We start from the raw sequence: 20,312 nt of genomic DNA, 5'->3' as shown, positions 1-20,312 counted from the left end.
GCCGGGGCGGGGCCTGCATAGGAGAAGACCAAGCGCCGCCGTCTAGGATCTTGCCAGGCTGCGACGGATAATGCGAGGGCGAACGTTTCCTTTCTGACTCTCCGCCTTAGACCTCGGAGTGAGAGACTCTTCAGGCCCAGATTAACAGGGTGATGCGCAGAGCTAGGACCTTGTAGCTCTTTTCCCCCGTCTTTAGTCACTCGGTCAGGCACGCCAAGGGCAGTCTCCGTGGGGTCCTGCTGGCAGCCAAGATGGCTGCCCCCACGGTGAAGGTTGCGCTAGGGTGGTCCGGCTTGGGTCTCGGCGTGCGGAGAGCTGCTTTGCGGCTTCCAGGGTGAGAGGGTGGCGGCAGCTGGGAGTCCTCTTGGGTCTTCACGGAGAGACCTGCTAGGGAGGAAAAGAGGGGGCCACAGGCAAGCCTCGCAGGGACCTGGAGAGAGCCTGGGAGGCCGGGATAAATGAGTCCAATCCTCTTTAACCCTCTCCGTGAGTTTGAAAGCTTAGTAGTAGCTCCCTGCCTGAGGAATTCTCACTTGGAAATGAAAGTGCGATCTTGTTGAAGAATTCAGAACTGGGATTTTCTTTGCTGGGAGGTGAGGGGGGCGGGGAGAGATGCATAGGCGGATTGTCTATATTCTGAAGTTCAGGAGCTTGTCCTTACTGTAGGCACTTGAGGAGCAGACTTTCCCGGCCTCTTTAGGGGAGATCCTCCTACCTCTTGGGACAAGAATTACTGCAGCTGAGCTATGGCTGGCGATCTCCTCGCTGCTCGCTTGGCGGCGGTTTGGCATACACGCCTATTGTTAAGTCAAGCCTTTTCACTTGAGTCAGCTTTTGCCCTCCTCTTCCTCTTCCCCCCACCCCAGGCTAGTGCAGGTGAGGTGGAGCCGCTATGGCCCTGAGTACCAGGATCCCCAGACTGACAAGGAATATTACCGCAAGCCCTTGGCCCAGCTGACTGAGGAGGAGACGTATGAGCGGGAGCTCAGGAAGACTCAGGTGATTAAAGCTGCCCCAGCCACGAAAACATGCTCTGTGTTTGAAGACCCAGTGATCAGGTTAGCAGAAAACAAACTGTTGTTCCACAGAGTGGGACTATACGGGGGAAGGCGGAAGGATCTACAGTAAGGATTTTGTGACAGCCTCGGGAACCTAAACATCTTTTTTTCTTAAAGTAAATTCACCAATATGATGATGAAAGGAGGAAACAAAATACTGGCCAGATCCCTCATGACACAGGTAAACAGTACCTCTCTCTGTCATCTTTGTTTTCCCCATAGCTTTGTGTTTGGCTCTTTCATCTTAAGACAAAAAACAATGGATTCTGTACCTGTCATTGAAAGTACAGAGTTTCTCTGTATTTATGTGTGGGAGTGGAGGCTTTAAGAAGTCCTACTGGAGTCAAGCACTGCCATCCCCCAGCCCCACATTACAAATCTTCACTCATTCTTCTGTCCTAGTCCAGGGTTTTTGTTTCAGAAGTACTAAAGGAATAGCTGGGCAGCTATAGAAGAAGAACAGGATGATGGGAATAAAGGACAGGGTCCTAGCCCAGCTGGGTGAACCCTTTAGGGACCCTGGGGTATCCTCTTCCACTGTATCCCTTTGCAGACCCTGGAAGCTGTGAAAAGGAAGCAGTTTGAGAAGTACCATGCTGCTTCTGCAGAGGAACAGGCAACCATTGAACGCAACCCTTACACCATCTTCCATCAAGCACTGAAAAACTGTGAGCCTGTGATTGGGCTGGTACCCATTCTCAAGGGGGGCCATTTCTACCAGGTGAGTGGTCAGGGTGGGAAAGCAGGGCTGCTCATGTGTGAAATGGTGGGGGTAGAGGGGGGTATTTAGAGTTGGGCCAAGATTGATAGCTTTCTTGGGACTGCAGAGTGCCAAGGTCTTTTCATCTCAGTCCCATGGTATAAAGATTACAGGCAGAAGATGGAAGAGCCAAAAAATTATCTACATGACCTCTTTAGAAGGCCCACAGTACTTCCCCCATTGCCCCTTCTGTCCAGCATTCTGTGTTCCAAAGTATAAGTTTCTGATGGTGAGGAGCTATGTTTATATCTCATCTTTGTACATCAGTGTCTAACATAGTGTTTGACTGATGCTTCATCACTGTTTAACTGAACTAGGTGAAGTGTTAGTCGATTAGTTATATCCGACTTTGCGACCCCATGGACTGGGACTTGCCCTACTCTTCTCTCCATGGGATTCTCCAGCCAAGGATATTGGAAGTGGGTTGCCATTTCCTTCTCCAGATCTTCCTGACCCAGGGATTGAACTCGGGTCTTCTGCGTTGCAGGCGAAGGTGGCTTTACCGTGTGAGCCACCAGGGAAGCTAGCATTTAATACTTCATTGTCATAAGTGGGTGTTCTTTCCTTTTTTAAAAAAATATATATTTGTTTTGTCTTTCTTTTTTCAGTGTAAACCTCACAGGGTAAAGACTTTCTCAATGCCTGTGTCCCTAGGGTCTGCCACAGTACCTGGCACATAGTAGGGGCTTGGTAAATGATTCTTGGGACAAGAGGGACCTGTTTCTAGGTGTTCATGATCTGTATTGGCTAAGTCATGCCAGCTGACAGGGCTTTTCCCAGTGGTGCTTTTATCAACTTGGCTGAACTCCCTTTAGAGGTGAAAGAGGCCAGTGCTCAAGGAGCATTTGTTTGATGAATGCCTATGATGTCTGCTGCACTGAGGCCAGCCAGGGGTGAGAGAAGCTCAGAGAGGAGCAGTCAGGCCCTCCTCCCCAGCACCCTTGCCAGGGCTGGCCCTGAGTGGACATGTGGCTACTTATCGGAGCTCTGGCAGGAAGGAGGCTGCAGTCCTGGCCAGTTCTCAGCCTAACTTGCCCCTGTCCTGTCTTGCCCAGGTCCCTGTGCCGCTGGCTGACCGGCGTCGCCGCTTCCTGGCCATGAAATGGATGATCACTGAGTGCAGGGAGAAGAAGCCCCGGCGGATGCTGATGCCGGAGAAGCTGTCTCAGGAGCTGCTGGAGGCTTTCTACAACCGCGGCCCTGTGATCAAGAGAAAGCACGACATGCACAAGATGGCCGAGGCCAACCGCGCGCTGGCCCACTACCGCTGGTGGTAGAGTGTGGGCAGAGGGTCCGGGAAGACGGCAGCGCACTCTGCTGCCAAAAACAGCGTGAGCCGCTGCCACGCTGCAGAACGCCTGTGTGTTAAGGGTACCGTTCCCTCTTCCGGGCAGGCGGGCCGCCTACCAAGGACGGAGCCGCGTGTTTACTGCCTGTTCGTCCTTTCTTTGGGGGCTGGAACTCGCTCTCCCTGTCCCATCTCCTTGGAAAGAGGGGGCATATCAAGTTGGATTTCCTCCTAAGAAACCTAGGGCTCACCCAGCCTTCTTTTCCTTCAGCTTGGGGTGGACCTTTGGGTGATACGAAAAGAAGCAGTTTTAGTATCAGAAAGAGTTTATTAGAAAATTCTCGTCCTGAGCTGGTGTAACACGTGATGTGGTATTACGATTCATTAAAACCAACTGGAGAAAATACGCTCGGTTCTAAAGTGGTCCTTGTACAGAATGTATAAAAAGCAGTTTCTGGTGTGACTCTGCTCGTCCCCTTTGATATCCCTAAGTGTCCCCACCAATGGCTCTGGGCACCCATTTTACAGATGGGGAAACAGGTACCAAGATAGCTATTGCACTGATGGTTCCACAGGGCAATGCTTGTCGGGAGTTGCCCAGGTCAGCGGTGAGGGGAGAGAAAGGCTGTTGGGACTGTGGAGCAGGTATGCCTGCCTTCCGCAATCCTGGAATCAGAGAGAAGGTGCTCAGGGCAGGACCGCTGCATTAAGTGGGAATCATCTCAGGCGCTCTTGAGTCTGGAAGGGAAGAAGTCTTTGGCAGAGGTGAAGACTCCGCTGCCAGGTTGGAAGGTGGGCAGAAGAAAGGCCGGCGCCACTGGGGAGGAAGCCTGGAGGCCTAGTCAGAGACCTCGCTGTAGTAATACTTGTGGGCAGCTGGGGTGGTCTTCCAGCCGGCTGCCCGGAACTCGATGATCTCCAGCAGCAGCAGCTGGGCCAGGGAGCTGAGGCCGGCTGGGAGCAGGAAGCCATCCCGGATCAGGACAAAGAGCTCATCCATGCGCTGCCCGTTCATCTTCTCCAGCTGCTCCCCGACCCGATGCAGCTGCAGCACCAGGCAGTCCACCTGCAGGGGCAGCGGGAGGTGACCCCAGACACGGCCCTCCGTCACACAGAGCAGCCATTTACTGAGCGCTCGCTGTGTGCCAGGCTCCAGGCTTGGCCTGTGCACGTTTCCCCCGATTCATCCTCACACGACCCGGTGGGCACTGTCTCTGCCTCACGTGAAAGGAACAAGCTCAAAGACTTGCCTCAGATCTGTCACCTGGGCCAGGTGGACGCAGGCCCCGTCCCCAAACTGCTTCTCAATCCCACTCCCCCCCCCCAACGCCCCCCCGCCCCAGTTTAGTTTCTGGGCCACAAGTATCCACAGTTGCTTTCCTACTGGGAACACAGCCTCTGAACCAGGAGGTTCTAGCTGCGCTGTGTTCTGGGTAAATCCCAGACTTTGTCCTGTAACCCTGACAGGCCATGAACACCCCCACCAGGTTCCTGCCCCACAAGTGAAAGTCTCCATGGACAGGGGCAGGCATTCCGAGTTGAGCCCATCTCCACAGTCTTCGGTGCCGGGGCCACTCACCTCCTCCTCCTTGCTCAGGCTGTCGGGCTGGGCCAGCCGGAAGAGGCAGTCGTAGACGGGGTTCACCAGGGCCATCATAGGCATGTTGTTCACCTGCGGGGGGAGAGCAGGGCCCAGAGCACTGGCTTAGTGGCGCAGGAGACAGGTGGGCTGCCTCTGCTGCACAGGGTGTGGCTGGCGGGGCCTCACCCTCAGGTAGTCAAAGATGTTGCAGATAAAGGTGACGTAGCAGACCCAGCCCTGCAGGGAGCGGGCTCGAAGCTGCTCCCGAGTCTGGTACTCCTGCTGCAGCCGGTTGAGGAGTCCACGGCGGAAGACACTCTGGCCCGCTTGCTTGCTCTCTGCCTGTGAGCCAGGGAAAGGAAAGGGCAGTCCCGGGGCCCAAGCTTCCCAGGCCTAGTTCCCTGCTGTCCTCCTCCTCTCCTGCCTCTGAGGCCAGCCCTTCGCCTCTCTGCCCTGCTGGCCTCTGCCCACTTCAGAAGCACCTTCCTCAAAGCGTCTCCCCTTCTCTGCCAGCCCCACCCAACCTGAATGATGGCGTGGCACATGCGTCCTGCTTCCTTGCTGAACACACTGTCCTGCAGAGAATGGTCCACAATCACATTGGCCACTTTCTCCAAGTCCACGGCACCTGGATCTAGGGTAAAGACAGGTGGGGAGTCTAGAGCTGCTTAGTTATATATGCCTCCACCTGCTTCTAAAGGATTTGAGGTGTTCACTGACGAGCACTCCCATTATATACTTCCACTGCTGGGAAAGATTGAGGGCAGGAGGAAAAGGGGACGACAGAGGATGAGATGGTTGGATGCCATCACCGACTCAATGGACACGAGTTTGGGTAAACTCCAGGAGTTGGTGATGGACAGGGAGGCCTGGCATGCTGCAGTTTATAGGGGCGCAAAGAGTTGGACACGACTGAGCGACTGAACTGAAAGGACCAGAAGGGGGAATTCCTCGGAGGTCCAGTATTTAGGACTCTCCTCCGCATTGCAGGAAGCACAGGTTCGATCCTTGGTCAGGGAACTAATCCTGCAAACCATGCAGTGCGGCCAAAACAAATAAAGAGATCAGGAAACAGAGGAAACATCACACAGGAGCAGCTGCAGCCATAAGCCTCCTGGTGACCCAATAAGAGAACAGGGTTGTGTGGCTGATAGAGTCAAAGAGCGCTCATTTTTTTTAGGACACGTTTTTTCCTGGCACTAGGTTGAAGATGGGACACTGACAGCCATTTTACGGAAGAAAGTGTTCTTACAACACACACATGAACCCCTGACAAAAGCAGGCCAGGGAGAGCCTCTCTGCAGGCTTAGCTTGGCACGCTACAGGCATTGCTAATCGTTCGCTGAGTCAAACTTCTGTCCTGAGTGCTGCGGGAGGGCCTTGGCCCAGGACAGTTAGTGGAGCTCCTCTGCCAAGCAGAACACTCCATCTTCTGTCCCAAGCCAGGCAGCTCTGCATATTCAAGAGAGGGGCTGCAGCAATGCAGAAACCAGGTCCAGCATAAGGACTTAAGGGGCAGGAACTGGGTTTTCTGTGCCTCACCCTCCTTTCCTGGGTACTTTAAAAACACTTTACTATCTGAGGGGTGACTATGATCTATGATTCATACTCCCAAATACTGGCCTAAATGTCTTCCAGTTCCAGAATTATGTTGCGGACTCCTGCTCTCAGAAAGTGAAGGGAGAGGGTGGTGGCTTCCCAGGGTCATCCCAGTCCTCCGGTCCGGTCCCCTCTCTGGTGCTGTGGAGCCAGGCTCAGGGGGCTCCCCACGCTCACCTTTGAGAGCTGTCTTCAGCAGCTGCTGGGTCTCTGCATCAAAACACTGGATTTTATACTCCTCTTTACCTGGATCCCCCATGACTGTCCAGCCGCAGGAGCTCTTTACTGGGGTGGGACTAAGGACAACACCTGGGTTGGGGGAGAGGCGAATGGAGAGGTCTTAGGCATGGAGCGCGGAGGCAGGGCTCCCAGCCCTATGGGCCCTGGATAGGGCTGGGCAGTCCATGGCATTCAGGGGTTGGCTGGGCGCCCACCAAGCTTGGCTTCTGGTGGAGACTGGGCACCAGCCAGGCACCTGCTGCTCAGTTAAAGAATCCTGATAGTCTCTGGGATTACACAAGAGTAGAGATGAGGGGTGAATGTGTTTGTCCTCCAGTCTGCCTCAAGGTTATTCTCAGCTGACACCAAAGCTGGGGTGGGGTCAGGTGCACTGAGATGAGGGGGTGGATGAGTGGATATCAGACACTTTCCATGCCTGTATAAGACGATCGAGAAGCTACTGACTGGTCCACCACAGCTCCCTGAGAGTGAGAGAGGGCCGGGGCTCCAGGCTGTGGGCATCTGTCCCAGCACGGTTCCAAGCCCCATCTCCCCATCCCTCTCCCTTATGTCAAACGAGTCCTCAGCCCAGAAAGCCCAGTCCCGGGCTGGGGCCGGCCAGAGGGTTGGGTGCCGCCTTGACTCCCCTTGTACCGGCCAGTTTCTCCCCGGGACGGACTGGCTAAACTGGCCTCCCGAGGGGCAGAAACCTGGCCCTCCCTTCTCAAGAAGGGGGCAGTGCTAAGAGTCCTTAGCTCCATTCTGAGCCTTCTTCTGAAGGAGGGGAGAGCGGCGACGTGACCCACAAAGGTGGTCCCCGCTGGGGTTTCCCCTCCGGACTCGGTGCCTCTCCCTCCGGCCAAAGGAGCGGATCTTAAGGGTCTCCAGACCTGGGCAGCTTTCCTAAGTCCGGAACGCCCCTCCCGGCGGCTCAGTGGGGCCCGCCGTCCGGTGTCCCGCGAGCTGTAGGGGTGGCGAGAGAGCCGGGGACCCACCTGCCGCGTCGGCGCCGCGCCCGCGTGCCCGGAGGCCGCTCGGCCGACATCGTGCGCGCGCCCCGGGTCCGCGGCGCTGCAGGCTGGGCCGCCGGCGCCTCGCCGCCGCTGAGGTCATTTCCTAGCGCAGGGGCGGGGCGGGGCCTCGGGCGGTGGGGCGGGGCCTCGGGCGGCGGGGCGGGGCCTGGGTGGGACCGCGCACGAGCGCCCCCTGCCGGAGCCCCGACGACGCTGCCCTCGCCAGCCGGCCGCGCCAGCTCAGAGGTTCCCGGCGTGCGACGGCCCAGGACGCCCGCGACCCCTGCCCCCACCGCCCCCTTCCTCTCCTCACCTCGTTCTCCCCGGGCCTGCCCGAGACCACGCCGGCTCGCGGGCGCTGGGTCGGACCTGCTCCTCGGCCTGCGTGAAGCCCTCAGTCCTGAGCAGTGGCACCCACCGCGCCCCGCCCCACGCCGGGGCTGAGGTTAAAACGGGGTCAGGAGCCGGGCCGGGCCAGCGGCGTAGGAGGGGCCTGCGGGGGGCGCGGTCCGCAGCCGGGCTACAGGCGCGGGCAGCAAGGTGAGAGGGCAGCGCAGTCGGCGGGAGGGGCCGGACCTCACAGAGGGTAGGCCCTGGCTCCCCGCCCGCCGCCCCCATCCGAGGTAGAGAAGGCGAGGAAGCTCTCAGGGCTAGATCGAGTTCCACGAAGCCCCCCCCCCCCACTCCAAGTACAAACGATATTGGTAAAATAAATTGACAATCAATGAACCAGCTCAAGAGAAAGGGGTCTGTTTGCCAACTTTGATGCCCCAGGAGTTGGGAGTGACCCTGACGTTGAGCTTCCCCGGGGGCTCAGAAGGCAAAGAATCTGCCTGCAATGCAAGAGACCCAGGTTCAGTCCCTGGGTGGGGAAAGATCCCCTGCAGAAGGAAAAGGCAGCCCACTCCAGTATTCTGGCCTGGAGAATCCCAGGGACAGAGCAGCCTGGCGGGCTACAGTCCGCTGGGTCACAGAGAGTCAGACATGACTGAGTAAACACATCCACATCCTGACTGATGGATGAGCAAGCGCCTGGCTCAGTCCATCTTGGTCTGGGCTGGGGGAGAGGTGTGGGCTCAGCAGCCCAGACAGGGCCAGGTCTGAGGTCAACCCTGCGCCGCAGGAAGGCATACAGGAGAGGCTGGGAAAGAACTGCCTTTTCCTGTAGCTTGGACAAGAAAGATGTGTTGATGGTGATTTCTGTATCCAGGGCTCGCTTCTCCTGCTCACAGAGCAGCCAAAGTGGTCTCCAGAAAATGGATCGAGGAAGAGAACCTCAGCTGCTGAGAAAGAAAACCAAAGAGCAGAGAGCTGAAGAGAATAAAGTTTTACTTCCATGGATATCAAAAAAATACATTCGGACAGCGGCCCCCTTGGGCAGCCACAAGCCTTGACTGCCAGACACCCTCTAGCCACACGTGGACCTTCATAATCAGCCACCAAGGGCAGCGAGGTTCCAGGATTCCAGACCAGAGAGGACACGGTAATGGTGAGAAGGGGCCCAGGACCCCGGGAAAGCCATGACGCCCACCCATGGCTGCTCCTCGTTGCCATCTTCCTCGGCTGTCAGTGCAAGGGCTGGAGCTAGAGCCGAGATGAGGTCAGGGGAGCAGTCTTGTGCGGGGCTCCCCCTGCACAGCCAGCCTCTAGGGCCATGCTTCCCAGCAGGTGGTTTTTCTGTGATTCTCTTCTCCTTTGGTACCCCTGACTGTGGGTTCCTGTGCCTGGCAACTGCCGGGGCACCAGGTGTCCCCGCAGCAGGCAGCCTGCTCAACCCCTTCCTGTGGGGATTGTAGAGGATGCACCCAGCACCATGCTGGACCCAGGAGCTCACAAGCGGGCAGCTGATGCCCCCTGGCCCAGCCTAAGCTCCCACCCACTCAGGAGGGCTAACCCAGCCTCCAGCGAAAGAGTGATCCTGGGAGACTGAGGCAGAGGGCTGCTGCCTTTACCCACACCCCCGCCCCGTCAGCATACCCCTACTGCCGGTGGTGCTGCTGGGATCAGCTTTCCCTAGAGGCCCACGGGCTGGGACCAGTCCCGCCCAGAGAGAGAACAGCTTGAGCAGTGCCTTTATAGATACGGAGATCTGAGTATGGTGGAGTTTTTATATAAAGAGACCAATTCAGCTGGACTCTTCCCCTAGAACTAGAAGCAGAGCTGCCTGAGGGACACAACTGCAGAGCGAAGTAGAATGCAGGCAAGGCAGGGCTCCCTTCCTCCAGCTTTGGGAGGAGGGATGTGATTTGGAAGCGAAGGTGGAGGGGAAAGATTGCTTTCAGCTTTAACGTCTATTAAATAGGTGGTGGGAGTAAGTGTGCGAACCCTGTACAGGGCCCAGTCCCAGCCTCACGCTCACCCTGCGGCCCCGCCCAGAGTCAGGAGGGCTCTCTGGGCAGCCCGGCTCAGCAGGAGGGCAGCTGCTGCCCCCAGTGTCCGCCAGACAGGACGAACGCCCAGCTCCTCCTGATGGGCCTCCCAGTGCCCTTCCAGTGGGATCCCGACGGCTCTTCGTGCCTGAGACAGCTGGCCTGGAGGGAAGGACCAGGCAGCACCTCTCTGTGCAACAGGAGACCGTTGATCGAGTCTTCTTCCAGGAGGGGAAGACCGCAGGCCACCCTTTCTGCCCTGGAGGCTAGCTGTCTGCCTTGCTTATGTGATGGAAGAAGTTACAGAAGAGCTCATACCAGAAGAATACCAAGCCGGTGGAGAGGGCGGCCTTCAGCAGGCTGGGAGACAGGCCTTTGAAGCAGCCCTGTGGCCCCTCCTCTCGCAGCACCTGCCCGGCACAGTCCAGGAGGCCCTTGTAGCTTCGCACCTGGGGAGAGGAAGGGTACCCTGGTTGAGGAGAGAGGAGAGGGTGGACATGTAGATATGAGCTCTGTTCTGTCAACACAGGGCCTGGCACATTGAGGCTCCCAGCAGATAGCTACTGGAAGAAGGAATGAATGCCAAGAAGACGGAAGAAGTGAACCTCATTCTTTCTCTTCCAGCTGGGCTAATTCAGGCTTCACAGAGAAGGGGTGTGGAAATCAGCACCGGACAGAGCTCCTTCCTGCCTGGGAAGTTCCCACAGACCGAGGCTCTTAAGGACCCAGTGAGAGCTCTGGACCCTCTTCCCAGAGGTGCTCTGACCGTGTGCCCCGTCACTCCCTGCCCTCCTTGGGCAGTAGATCTGAATCTGGTCCTTGTGGGCTCTGAGCCTGACCAGTGTCACCAGGCTGGCCACCTCCAGTTGACCACAGATGGCTGCCGTGTCCCCAGGACACAGCTCGGCTCAAGCCTTGCTCAACCCCCAAAGCTCCAGGAACTCCCGAAGATGATGATCAAGAATCAAGTCCAAGCCACGTGGCCTGGTGTTCAGGGCCTTCCACCATTTGGCCTCAGCGTCCCTCGCTGATCTGCCTTTATCGCCCACTGGTCCACTCACGCGCCCCCCCCCCTCCGGCCATGCCTGCTCACACGACATCTCCGTTGGGAGCAGGGCCTCCCTCTTGTCCTGGTCTCTCACCAGCTCTCCCTGTCCAAATTCAAACCATCTCTTCAAACCAAGTTGGTCAAACCAAGTTGGTAATTGGAAAGAGGAGGTTATAAAACCTTGGGAACGACCCCATTTTTATTAAAATGTCCACGTGTTTTCTGCAAAGAAACAAAACGGCAGCGAGGATGGACCTGGGGGTGTTATGCTTAGTGAAATAAGTCAGAGAGAGACAAATGGTGCATGTTATCACTAATGTGTGGAATCTAAAAAAATAAACTGCTGGTGACTAGAGGGACGTGGGGAGGAGCAGGAGAGGGGTAGGGGATTAAGAGATACAAACAAACTATAAAATAAATTACGTGGGACCTCCCTGGAGGTGCAGTGGTTAAGACTCCACGCTTCCACTGCAAGCGGTGCGGGTCTGATCCCTGGTTGGGAAACAGATTCCACGTAGAGCCAAGAAATAAATAAATAAGCAACAAGGATATACTGCGCAGCACAGGGAAATGTTGCCATTATTTTATAAGTAAGTGGAATATAAACTATAAAAATGTTGAATCAGTATGTTATACACCTGAAACTAACATAGTATTGCAAATCGAGTATACTTCAGTAAAAGAAAGAGAGGGGGGAGAGGAAGGGAAACAGAGAAAGAGAAAGAGAGGAAGGAAGAGAGAGAATTACTACAGCTCAAGGTTCTGTGTGATCCTCTCGGGGTGGGTGGTGGTGGGTTTACCTGTGATTTTATCTTCCTTTTTGTCTAACATCTCTGAAATTTTCTACAAAGAAACTGTACTATAATTTGTAAACCCATCTCTTTCTCTCCCCCTGAGTAAGGCGTGCACTCTTCCCTTCCTGACTCCCTTTCCATGCCCTCTCACTCCTCTGCCATCTGTCAGGCACGTTGTGCTGTGACATCTTCTTGCTGTGACATCCCAGGGTCCCAGGTTCCCGAGGGAGAAGCCCTGAAGTCACCCAGTCCTGCCTTCCACCCCCCACCGCCTACCACCTTGGCCTGTCACAAAATCAGCGCCCCACAAGGAGCAGATGAAAACCCAGTATGTGAAAATCGAAGCAGATTAAGGGATGACTATTAACATTACAAAATTACCTACAATGGGGCTTCTCTGATGGCAAACCCTTCAAGTGCATTTAAAATATAATTTAGTTGGTCAGATTTAATTCACCCCTATCCTGGGACATCTATAGCATAAAGCAAAGAACCCCATACACCAGTATGAGCCTGCTTCTCTGTGTTGATATCTTGGGGACCTTTCTGCTGCTGCTGCTGCTAAGTCGCTTCAGTCATGTCTGGCTCTGTGCAACCCCATACACGGCAGCCCACCAGGCTCCCCTGTCCCTGGGATTCTCTAGGCAAGAATACTGGAGTGGGTTGCCATTTCCTTCTCCAATGCATGAAAGTGAAAAGTCAAAGTGAAGTCACTCAGTCGTGTCTGACTCTTTGCGACCCCATGGACTGCAGCCCACCAGGCTCCTCCGTCCATGGGATTTTCCAGGCAAGAGTACTGGAGTGGGGTGCCATTGCCTTCTCCGTGGGGACCTTTCTTATATGAGTAAACTCTCGGTCCCCAAATGAACTGAACGCTTTGTAAGAGCAGAGCCTGAGTGTGCCTTCTCCTGGGTCTCTGCATGGCGCCCAACACACGTAAGGTTTTGCTTGTGGCTTCCCGTGTGCTCAGGGGTCCCCGGTGTGAGATAAAATTCAGATTTCAGGGCAAGACAAGAGAAATCTAAACATAAAAATTCTTCTCCGCTCTTCGGCTGCCCTCTCCCTGCGCTGTGCCTCACGTTATCTGTATTTTGCGTTGATCAGACCTTTCCCATCGGCGGGAACACCTGCCCAACCATAGACAGCAACATTCTCCCAGCATCGACAAGGCAACTCCTTAAAGACAACGTTCCTTCTCGATCTCAAAGGGGGTCACGTGACCCACTATGATGGTGCTTAGATCCGGATTACATAAACTGTCAATAATATTTGATGCACAGCCCTCTGTCTCAAACAAAACTTAATCTAAACTGTGTGTCAACATCCAGTGGGAAGGACAGTTCTCAGAGCTTTTTGAGATGCTCCTCCCGGGTTATAATCCTCAATTTTTCCAATTCTCTCTTAGATCACCTTTTTCTGTTAATCCAGAGCACTGCATGAATTTGCGTGTCACCCTTGCACAGGGGCCATGCTGATCTTCTCTGGATCTTTCCTAGTGCATGTGCTCCCCAAGGCAAGCACTGATTAAATTTCCACGGACACCAGGGCCAGGTGGGGGGTGAGAGGGCTGGGGAAGCCAAAGATGCCTGATGGGCAGGCGCCGACCCTCGCACCTTCACACGCCCGGTGAGCGGCCAGGATCAGAGCTGTCTGCGGGGGGACGGCTCACCTGGCCAAAGGAGGCTCGGGCCTGCTCAAACCCTCCGACCTGCAGCCGTTTCTTAAAGAGGTCCAGTGGGTATGTGAGGGTCTTGCTGATGACGCCAGCTCCGCTGCCACAAAGCAGGTTTTTGAAGTTCCCTGGACCAGAGATGTGGGATGGAGGGGGGACAAAGGAGAGAAATGCAGTCTAGGGTAAACGTCAAGGTTATACCTTCTAATTCGGGGCCATAAGACAAAACCCTACAAGCATCCTCGATCTCAGAATTTAACCCGGAGTGAGAGAACCTGGGAATGCAGTCCCTTTCATCAAGGATGACGGCGGACTGCAGGTTGGACAGGCTGGTGGCAGAAGGGGTGTGAGCCTGGAACATGCATCGCCCCAGCGGGAGGCAATCGGGGCCTGCAGGCTCTGCCACGTGACCCGGGTCATGCTCGGGAGGGAACAGGATGCCCATGCCCCACCCTGGCTTCCCCAAATGAAAACCAAACCAAACACGTAAACAGAACCAGGCTGTCTGCAAGTTGGACCTTGGACAAAAATGAAAACCATGACTGGTGGCTGGAGATAACAGTGGCGAGAGCCGAGAGAAACAAAGTAATCTGTGAGTGAACAGATTTGTTTCGTTGGCTGCACTAGAGCGGGGGGTTCAGAGGTCTGCAGTGTCCTAGCTGCTGCGGGAAAGCCTTCCTTCCCACCTGACTCAGAAAGAGATGCTATGGCTGGGGAGTGGGGTGGTGGGGGAGCGAGACCCAGATCCCCTTTCCCAGGAGGATGGTCTCACCGTTTTTCTTGCCTTCGGCCGGCAAGGCCCACTCGTAGGCACGCTTCAAGGAGCTGTAGATGGAGAACTGGAACCCCGCGTAGGGGAAGATGGCGATCAAGGTGGGGTTCAGGCCTTTGTAGAAGACCAAGGGGCCTTCGGTCCTGTACATAGTCACCACGGCGTCTCGCAGGGTTTTATAGACCTGGACACCACACGTGCGATGATGAACAAGGCTATTTTAGTCCGAGAACCCAGCCCGCCAGGTATATTTCCCTGAGCCTAGAAACCAGCTACCAGGGGTGTTACTTCTCCTGCCAGGACGACAAAGAAAATGCTGGGCCAAAACTCCAAGGGTGGGATTGCCCAGCGGCTCCCATTCGGGCTATTTACACCACGGGCTTCCCAAGGAGTGCACAGAAATATGTGGGACTGTGAAAGGTGTGAAGCCCACCCTTGGATGATCCGTTTTATAATTTACAGTGTGCGTGCCTGCATGCTCAGTCTCATCTCACTCTTTTGTGACCCCGTGGATTATAGCCCGCCAGGCTCCTCTGCTCATGGGATTTTCCAGGCAAGAATACAGAAGTGGGTAGCCATTTCCTTCTCCAGGGGATCTTCCTAACGCAAGGATTGAAACCAAGCCTCCTGCATTGGCAGGCGGATTTTGTACCACTGAGCCACCGTGGAAATCCATGCATATACTTAACCCTTCTTAAACTGGCAACAGGCAATCTTTATGGTAGAGATCGAGGACAGTTTTAAGTATACTTCCATTCGACATATATCCTATATATTTTTTGCAGTGGTCCAACGGGGCTAACTTTGCCTGTGGGTACCTACAGCAAGGCATGGCACTGACCAAGGGTGACTGATGGAAAAGTCTGCCCCGGGCAGGGAGGCCCTCTTCATACTTGCTCCCAGATGCTGGCAGCTATACTGAAGGCTTCCGCCCTTGGAACTTGCACGAAAGGGTTGGGAAGGCCCTTTGGTGTTTGTTGTCTTTCCCACCAGGTTCTGTGTCCCCTCAGGAGGCTGTTAGCACCTTGTCTGGCGCTGAGAGCAGTCACAGTTTCGGGGACAGACTGAAGGGCCTGAAGACCCCCACTCCCCTCCCCCAGCTTTGTTCCCTCTAAGGAAAAGGGCCCCCACCCTGTCACACACCCCCAATCCCTTGGGCACCCCTTTTCTGAGCTGGCCACTCACCCTGGGCTCACCCTGAGCTGCAAAGCGGGTGCGCAGCACATCCACGGGATGCACGGCGAGGGTGGCCACGCAGGCAGACAGGCCGCCGCACAAAAAGTGCACGGAGAAGTCGCGGGCATCGCGCACGCTGGCCCTGTGCACCAGCTCGGTCAGCACTTCAAACGACAAAAACTGCAAGGGTGCGTGACAGAGTCATGGATAAACAGCCCCGGACGCTTCCCCTCCACCCCGTGACCGGGAGATGCTCTCCTTGAGCAGGGACAGAATTCAATAAACACGGAACCTGTGCCCTTTCACTCTGAGCAGAGCCAAACACCCAAGGGCTAAAGAAACATGCGAGGGAGTTTTTACATCAAAAAATTCTACGCAGAAACTAGACTATGAGTTGTCTAAAGTAACGGACAACAGTTCACGATTTTAGAATTATCTCTGACATCCTTTAGCAGCTAAGAATGGGAGGGTATTTTTTAAGTGGATGAACAATGAATTGTATATTCAGCTCCTGGCATCATTGTATCTTCTTGGATGCAAGTTAAAATAAACAAGCAAATAAGGAAGCAAAAAAAAAAAGAAAGAAAATTCTACTCAGGAATTCCCTGGAGGTCCAGTGGTTAGGACTCAGTGCTCTAACTGTCATGGCCCTGGGTTCAATCCCTGGTTGGGAACCTAGGATCCTGCAAGCCACAGAATGAGGCCAAAAAAAGAAGAAAAAAGAAAGGAAAGAAAATTCTATTCATCCCTTAGTTTTCTGACGACTGAGAAAAGATGGCCATCGTCTGATTCTAGGCTGGGCACCCTTTCAGAGCAGCAAGCCGTGGCCCTGAGACTGAAATTCCATTGGGAGAATTCCATACATTCCATATTCCACGGTGGAAGCCCCCCTTGGGCTCAGATCCTTCTCCATCCAACTCACGGAAGCTCGGAGTGCTGAGAGCACATGTCGCTGCACGAACCCACCAGCATGCAGCGTCCGCGCGCTGGCTCAGGGCTAGAGCTGCAGTGCATGTGACCTGAGCGACCCCTGTGACGTCACAGGAAGAGCAGGCAGGGCAGCTCTTGCTGGCCGCCCGGCTGGAGTCCTGGCTCGGCCACTTTCCACTTAGCGACTTTGGCTGGGCTAATTACTTAGGCTCTCTTTTACATCTTCTCATCCGTAAAATGGGGGTGACAACAGAGCCAGAGATAGTGGATATGACATGCTTTTCCAGGCCCCCAATTAGCATGGTGCAGGGCTGGCTATTTCATCACCACCTCTGTACAACTACAGACTACAAGTTGAGGGGTGAACTGGCACTCAGCTGAACAAATGCGTAACAGACAAGAAGCCTGGACCCTAACCCTAGCCTCGCCACCTATGGGCTGTGTGGCCTTAGGCAGCTTGCTCAACCTCTCTGTGAGCCACGAAATGCCTGCTGCACCTTCCTCACGGTGCTGCTGGGAAGTTCAGAGGAAGCACAGACATGAAAATGCTACTTTAAAAAAGAAAAGTGTTTGTACTGCCATCTGCCAAGCCCTTCTGGGCCTGGCATCAAGACAGTCTCCTGGATGCAATGCCTCATGTTCTGTAGGTGCCAAGTCCCCAGGCTTGGGCGACGTGGGGAAGGGGACGCTTCTGGTCTATGTCTTCCATTTGCCAGGTAGCTTCCCCACCAAGGCGAGTGGGAAGTGTGTGACTACCTCCTGTTGCCTTACCCCAGGCAGCCCGGGTGCCCACCCTACCACCCCCAGTTCCCCCATTGTGCAACGTGACCCCAGGGGCCTGGCCGCTTCCCCTGCCACCTACTTGGACAGCTCCATAGCCTATGGAGAGAAGCTGGGCTGGGATGTGCCCTTTCCAGAACGCTGTTGGGCCCTCCTCTTGCAAAATCTGTCTCCCGGCCTGCAGGATTCCGTGGTATTTTGCATTGGGGTCACTGCGAGACAGGCGCTCAATCTGAAGCTAGGCATCAAAATGGAAATGGTCAGGATGATGGGGGTGGGCAGGGGTAGGCAGGAGGAATTTCAGAGATGGCAATAAAAAGCTTCTCCTTCACAAAACTCCAAGCACCAAGAGCTGCTCTGGCAAAAGAGAGTGAATTGGTCCTCCAGCCCATTACATGGATAACAGAGGAAAGGGTACCTGGAAGCGGATTTTGATGACATCCAAGGGGCTGATCAACACCCGAGTGACAAGTCCGGACACAGACCCAGCCACGGCCACCTCAAGATTGGAGATATTCCTGTCGTCTGCTTTGGGGTCATAGCCCACCATCCCTGCCTCTGGCCCATACAACGTCCATCGGCTTCAAGCTAAACGGGAGAGACAAAGAGTAAACACTATAGCAAGTGCTTAGGGTCCCTGCTCACACTCCCCAGAGCAGCCCTCCTGAAACAACCCCCCAGAGCAAAGCCCACATCCTCTCCTTATCCTGCTTTATTCTTCTCTGGAGCATTTATATACTGGACATTGATTCTATACATCTGTTTCTTGTCTCTCCTCCCCACTAGAATTCGAGCCACTCTTTTGCAAAAGAAAAACAGCAAGATATACATGCACTCAATTGGTAAAGAATCCACCTGCGATGCAGAAGATCTGAGTTCGATCCCTGGGTTGGGAAGATCCCCTGGAGAAGGGAATGGCTACCCACTCCAGTACTCTGGCCTGGAGAATTCCATGGACTATATAGTCCATGGGGTCACAAAGAGTCTGACATGACTGAGCGACTTTCACTGTACCAACGTATAAAGAATAGGGGGAAAGTCTGCAAGGACACACACACCCTGACAGGTTGGTGAGGTTACCTCTGCGGGGAGTGTTGGCAAGGGAAGAGGGAGGACAGGTCTCCCATTTTTTATATGGACTAAATTCATTATGCCCCACCCCCTGCCTCCCAACCCCCAGCTAAAACAAAATATAAAATGATTTCCAAAGAGACTTCTGGGCTTCCCTGGTGGCTCACTGGTAAAGAATCTGCCTGCCAGTGCACAAGACATGGGTTCGATCCCTGATCCAGGAAGATCCCACGTGCCGAGGAACAGCTAGGCTGGCGTACCGCAACTTCTGAGTCTGTGCTCTAGAGCCTGGGAGCTGCAACTCCTGAGCCGACGGGCCACAACGACTGAAGCCCCTCGCCCTAGAGCCCGCACTCCACAAGAGAAGCCACCTCAGTGAGAAGTCCACAATGAAGAGCAGGCCCTGCTCACTGCAAGCAGAGAAAGCCCATGTGCAGCGATAAAGACCCAGCACAGCCAAAAATTAAGTGTATAAAATAAATAATTATTTAAAAAAGAGAGAGAGACTTCAGAATTAACCTAGTTCTTGAATACCTGGTGGCAAGAGTGGTAAGGAATCCGCCTGCAAAGCGGGAGACCTGGGTTTCATCCCTGTGTTGGGGAGATCCCCTGGAGACGGGAAAGGCTGCCCACTCTGAGCAACTCGCTTTCGCTTTTGAATACTTTTAGGAACAGGAGAATCAGGGTGCACACAGTGACCCCCTTCACCCCGCTATTGTCTCTTTTTCTCCTTTTATCCTCCCAAGTCCTTACTTTTCTGAAACTTCCAAAACAGCACTCCAATCCATCCTTAAAATTAACAAGGCACATCCATGGGGCTCCACTGGCAACGTATTGTAAAATAATATCTTATTCAAGGTCTAATGGGGGACTTCTCTGGTGGTCCAGTGGTTAGGACTCAGCACTTCCATGGCTGGGGCCCAGGTCTGATCCCTGATTGGGAACTAAGATCCTGCAAGCCTTGCAGCGTGGCAGAAAAAAAAAAATACTAATGGTATGAAACCTCCCACCCCCTGCCAGGAATGTGCCTGCCCCTTGGTAACTTTCCCCCAGACCCTCAATGGAGACCTAGGTTTTTCCATCAAGTTCTCTTTGATGTTAACTCAAGCTGCGACTCCCAGAGCACCTGTGAGGAGCTGTTTAAATGTGAAGCAGGTGAAGGAGAGGCACGGTCTCTCCACAGGTTACCCAGAGACTGCTTGGGTCACACAGAACAGTGTCAGTTCCCTGCTGTCAGGGAGGGAAGGTGGCATTTCTGTAAGCAAGTAGCTCTACATAGCTGGTCATAATCTTAAACCTCAGATCAAGAAGACTGAGTTCAAATTTCTGATTCGCTCATGTACCATGGGCAGGTTTATTTATCCTAGGCTGTTTTTCTTCTGGAAAATGGGAATGACAGTGGTCCCACCTAACGAGATTCCTGGGAGGATCATGCAAGATACTATATATGATAAGCTCTGTCAAAAAGGTAAAAGTCTTATACACGTGAAGGGGCTTGCTGAATACAATTCATGAGTGGCCTTACTTTTTCCGCTTGCTCAGAATTTTCTTGTACCAAAAAGTCTTGATATTTATCTAGAGACAAAATGAACACGAAACACGATTATAAGCATGATATAATAAAGTATCAGAAGGTGGGAGGGGTGCCTTGGAGTGAACAAGGGCAGGTGTTGGGGGTGTGGGGGTGTGTGTGTCCGCTTTCGCCACCCCAGGCAGGAGACCCTGGGGTTCAGATATGCAGGAGCCCCGTGCGTGCGCCCCTGAGCCCACGTGCTCAGCCGAGGGTCTCTACAGATGTCCCCGGGTATGGATACCGGTGTCCATATGTGCTCCAGGGCGTGTGTTTGTACCCCGGGTCCAAGAAAACGCCCGCGAGGCGTGAACCCGCGTGTACAGACAGGTGCCCCGGGTGTGTCCAGGGTTTCGCTTCCTGCGTCCCTGTAGATGCTTCTCAGGTCAAGACACCTCACGTGTGGGCACGGCCCCCGCCCCCGCGTGAGTACCTGCGCCTGTAGTCGCCCCCAGGGAATGAGGGTGCAGGTCTCCGAGCGGACAGCGAGAGGGCGGAGGCAGAGGTCACTCACCGGGATTAGAGGGCTCGGCTCCTGTCGCTCGCCTCTCCCTCCTCGCGCAGTCTAACAGTAAAACTTAACTGAGCTTGGCGGTAACTGACGGGCTTCC

General features: G+C 54.5%; 3 protein-coding genes across 6 annotated transcripts; 1 reads left to right on the top strand and 2 right to left on the bottom strand.

Moving 5' to 3' along the window:
* On the top strand, positions 13-3,512 carry MRPS7 (mitochondrial ribosomal protein S7). The gene is made up of 5 exons (XM_005694143.3): positions 13-334; positions 867-1,058; positions 1,176-1,239; positions 1,612-1,779; positions 2,874-3,512. Exons 1-5 carry the CDS (start codon positions 252-254, stop codon positions 3,093-3,095), a joined length of 729 nt encoding a protein of 242 aa, XP_005694200.1. The 5' UTR covers positions 13-251; the 3' UTR covers positions 3,096-3,512.
* On the bottom strand, positions 3,415-7,933 carry MIF4GD (MIF4G domain containing). 3 transcript variants are annotated; one of them, XM_018063829.1, is made up of 6 exons: positions 7,502-7,614; positions 6,465-6,596; positions 5,213-5,322; positions 4,875-5,030; positions 4,686-4,778; positions 3,415-4,172 (listed from the first exon to the last, which is right to left on the bottom strand). In XM_018063829.1, the coding sequence occupies exons 2-6, from the start codon at positions 6,544-6,546 to the stop codon at positions 3,945-3,947; spliced, it is 669 nt and encodes a 222-aa protein (XP_017919318.1). In that variant the 5' UTR covers positions 6,547-6,596; positions 7,502-7,614; the 3' UTR covers positions 3,415-3,944. The 3 variants fall into 3 exon arrangements, with proteins under 3 accessions (XP_017919318.1, XP_017919320.1, XP_017919319.1); XM_018063831.1 differs by lacking the exon at positions 7,502-7,614 and adding an exon at positions 7,833-7,933 and having other exon boundaries at positions 3,552-4,172; XM_018063830.1 differs by having other exon boundaries at positions 3,552-4,172; positions 7,397-7,554.
* SLC25A19 (solute carrier family 25 member 19) lies at positions 8,832-20,312 on the bottom strand. Of its 2 annotated transcripts, XM_005694142.3 has the most exons (8): positions 20,216-20,311; positions 19,657-19,706; positions 17,479-17,648; positions 17,143-17,298; positions 15,360-15,530; positions 14,175-14,358; positions 13,400-13,530; positions 8,832-10,337 (listed from the first exon to the last, which is right to left on the bottom strand). In XM_005694142.3, exons 3-8 carry the CDS (start codon positions 17,608-17,610, stop codon positions 10,155-10,157), a joined length of 957 nt encoding a protein of 318 aa, XP_005694199.1. In that variant the 5' UTR covers positions 17,611-17,648; positions 19,657-19,706; positions 20,216-20,311; the 3' UTR covers positions 8,832-10,154. The 2 variants fall into 2 exon arrangements, with proteins under 2 accessions (XP_005694199.1, XP_013827693.1); XM_013972239.2 differs by lacking the exon at positions 15,360-15,530 and having other exon boundaries at positions 20,216-20,312.

Source organism: Capra hircus, chromosome 19 (genome assembly GCF_001704415.2).
Source record: "Capra hircus breed San Clemente chromosome 19, ASM170441v1, whole genome shotgun sequence".
In the NCBI taxonomy this organism is placed as follows: Eukaryota; Metazoa; Chordata; class Mammalia; order Artiodactyla; family Bovidae; genus Capra; species Capra hircus.
This window is presented reverse-complemented; position numbering and strand designations above follow the sequence as displayed.

Excerpts from the sequence above, each read along its gene's own strand:
- MRPS7 (XM_005694143.3), top strand. The coding sequence starts at position 252 with ATGGCTGCCCCCACGGTGAAGGTTGCGCTAGGGTGGTCCGGCTTGGGT. Across the intron at positions 335-866 it reads GCTGCTTTGCGGCTTCCAGG|GCTAGTGCAGGTGAGGTGGA; the intron begins GTGAGAGGGTGG and ends CCCCCACCCCAG. Across the intron at positions 1,780-2,873 it reads AGGGGGGCCATTTCTACCAG|GTCCCTGTGCCGCTGGCTGA; the intron begins GTGAGTGGTCAG and ends TGTCTTGCCCAG.
- MIF4GD (XM_018063831.1), bottom strand. The coding sequence starts at position 6,546 with ATGGGGGATCCAGGTAAAGAGGAGTATAAAATCCAGTGTTTTGATGCA. Across the intron at positions 5,323-6,464 it reads GCTGAAGACAGCTCTCAAAG|ATCCAGGTGCCGTGGACTTG; the intron begins GTGAGCGTGGGG and ends TCTTTACCCTAG. Across the intron at positions 4,779-4,874 it reads ACATCTTTGACTACCTGAGG|GTGAACAACATGCCTATGAT; the intron begins GTGAGGCCCCGC and ends CTCCCCCCGCAG.
- SLC25A19 (XM_005694142.3), bottom strand. The coding sequence starts at position 17,610 with ATGGTGGGCTATGACCCCAAAGCAGACGACAGGAATATCTCCAATCTT. Across the intron at positions 15,531-17,142 it reads TAGGCTATGGAGCTGTCCAA|TTTTTGTCGTTTGAAGTGCT; the intron begins GTAGGTGGCAGG and ends GCACCCTTGCAG. Across the intron at positions 10,338-13,399 it reads CCCGAGCCTCCTTTGGCCAG|GTGCGAAGCTACAAGGGCCT; the intron begins GTGAGCCGTCCC and ends TCCTCTCCCCAG.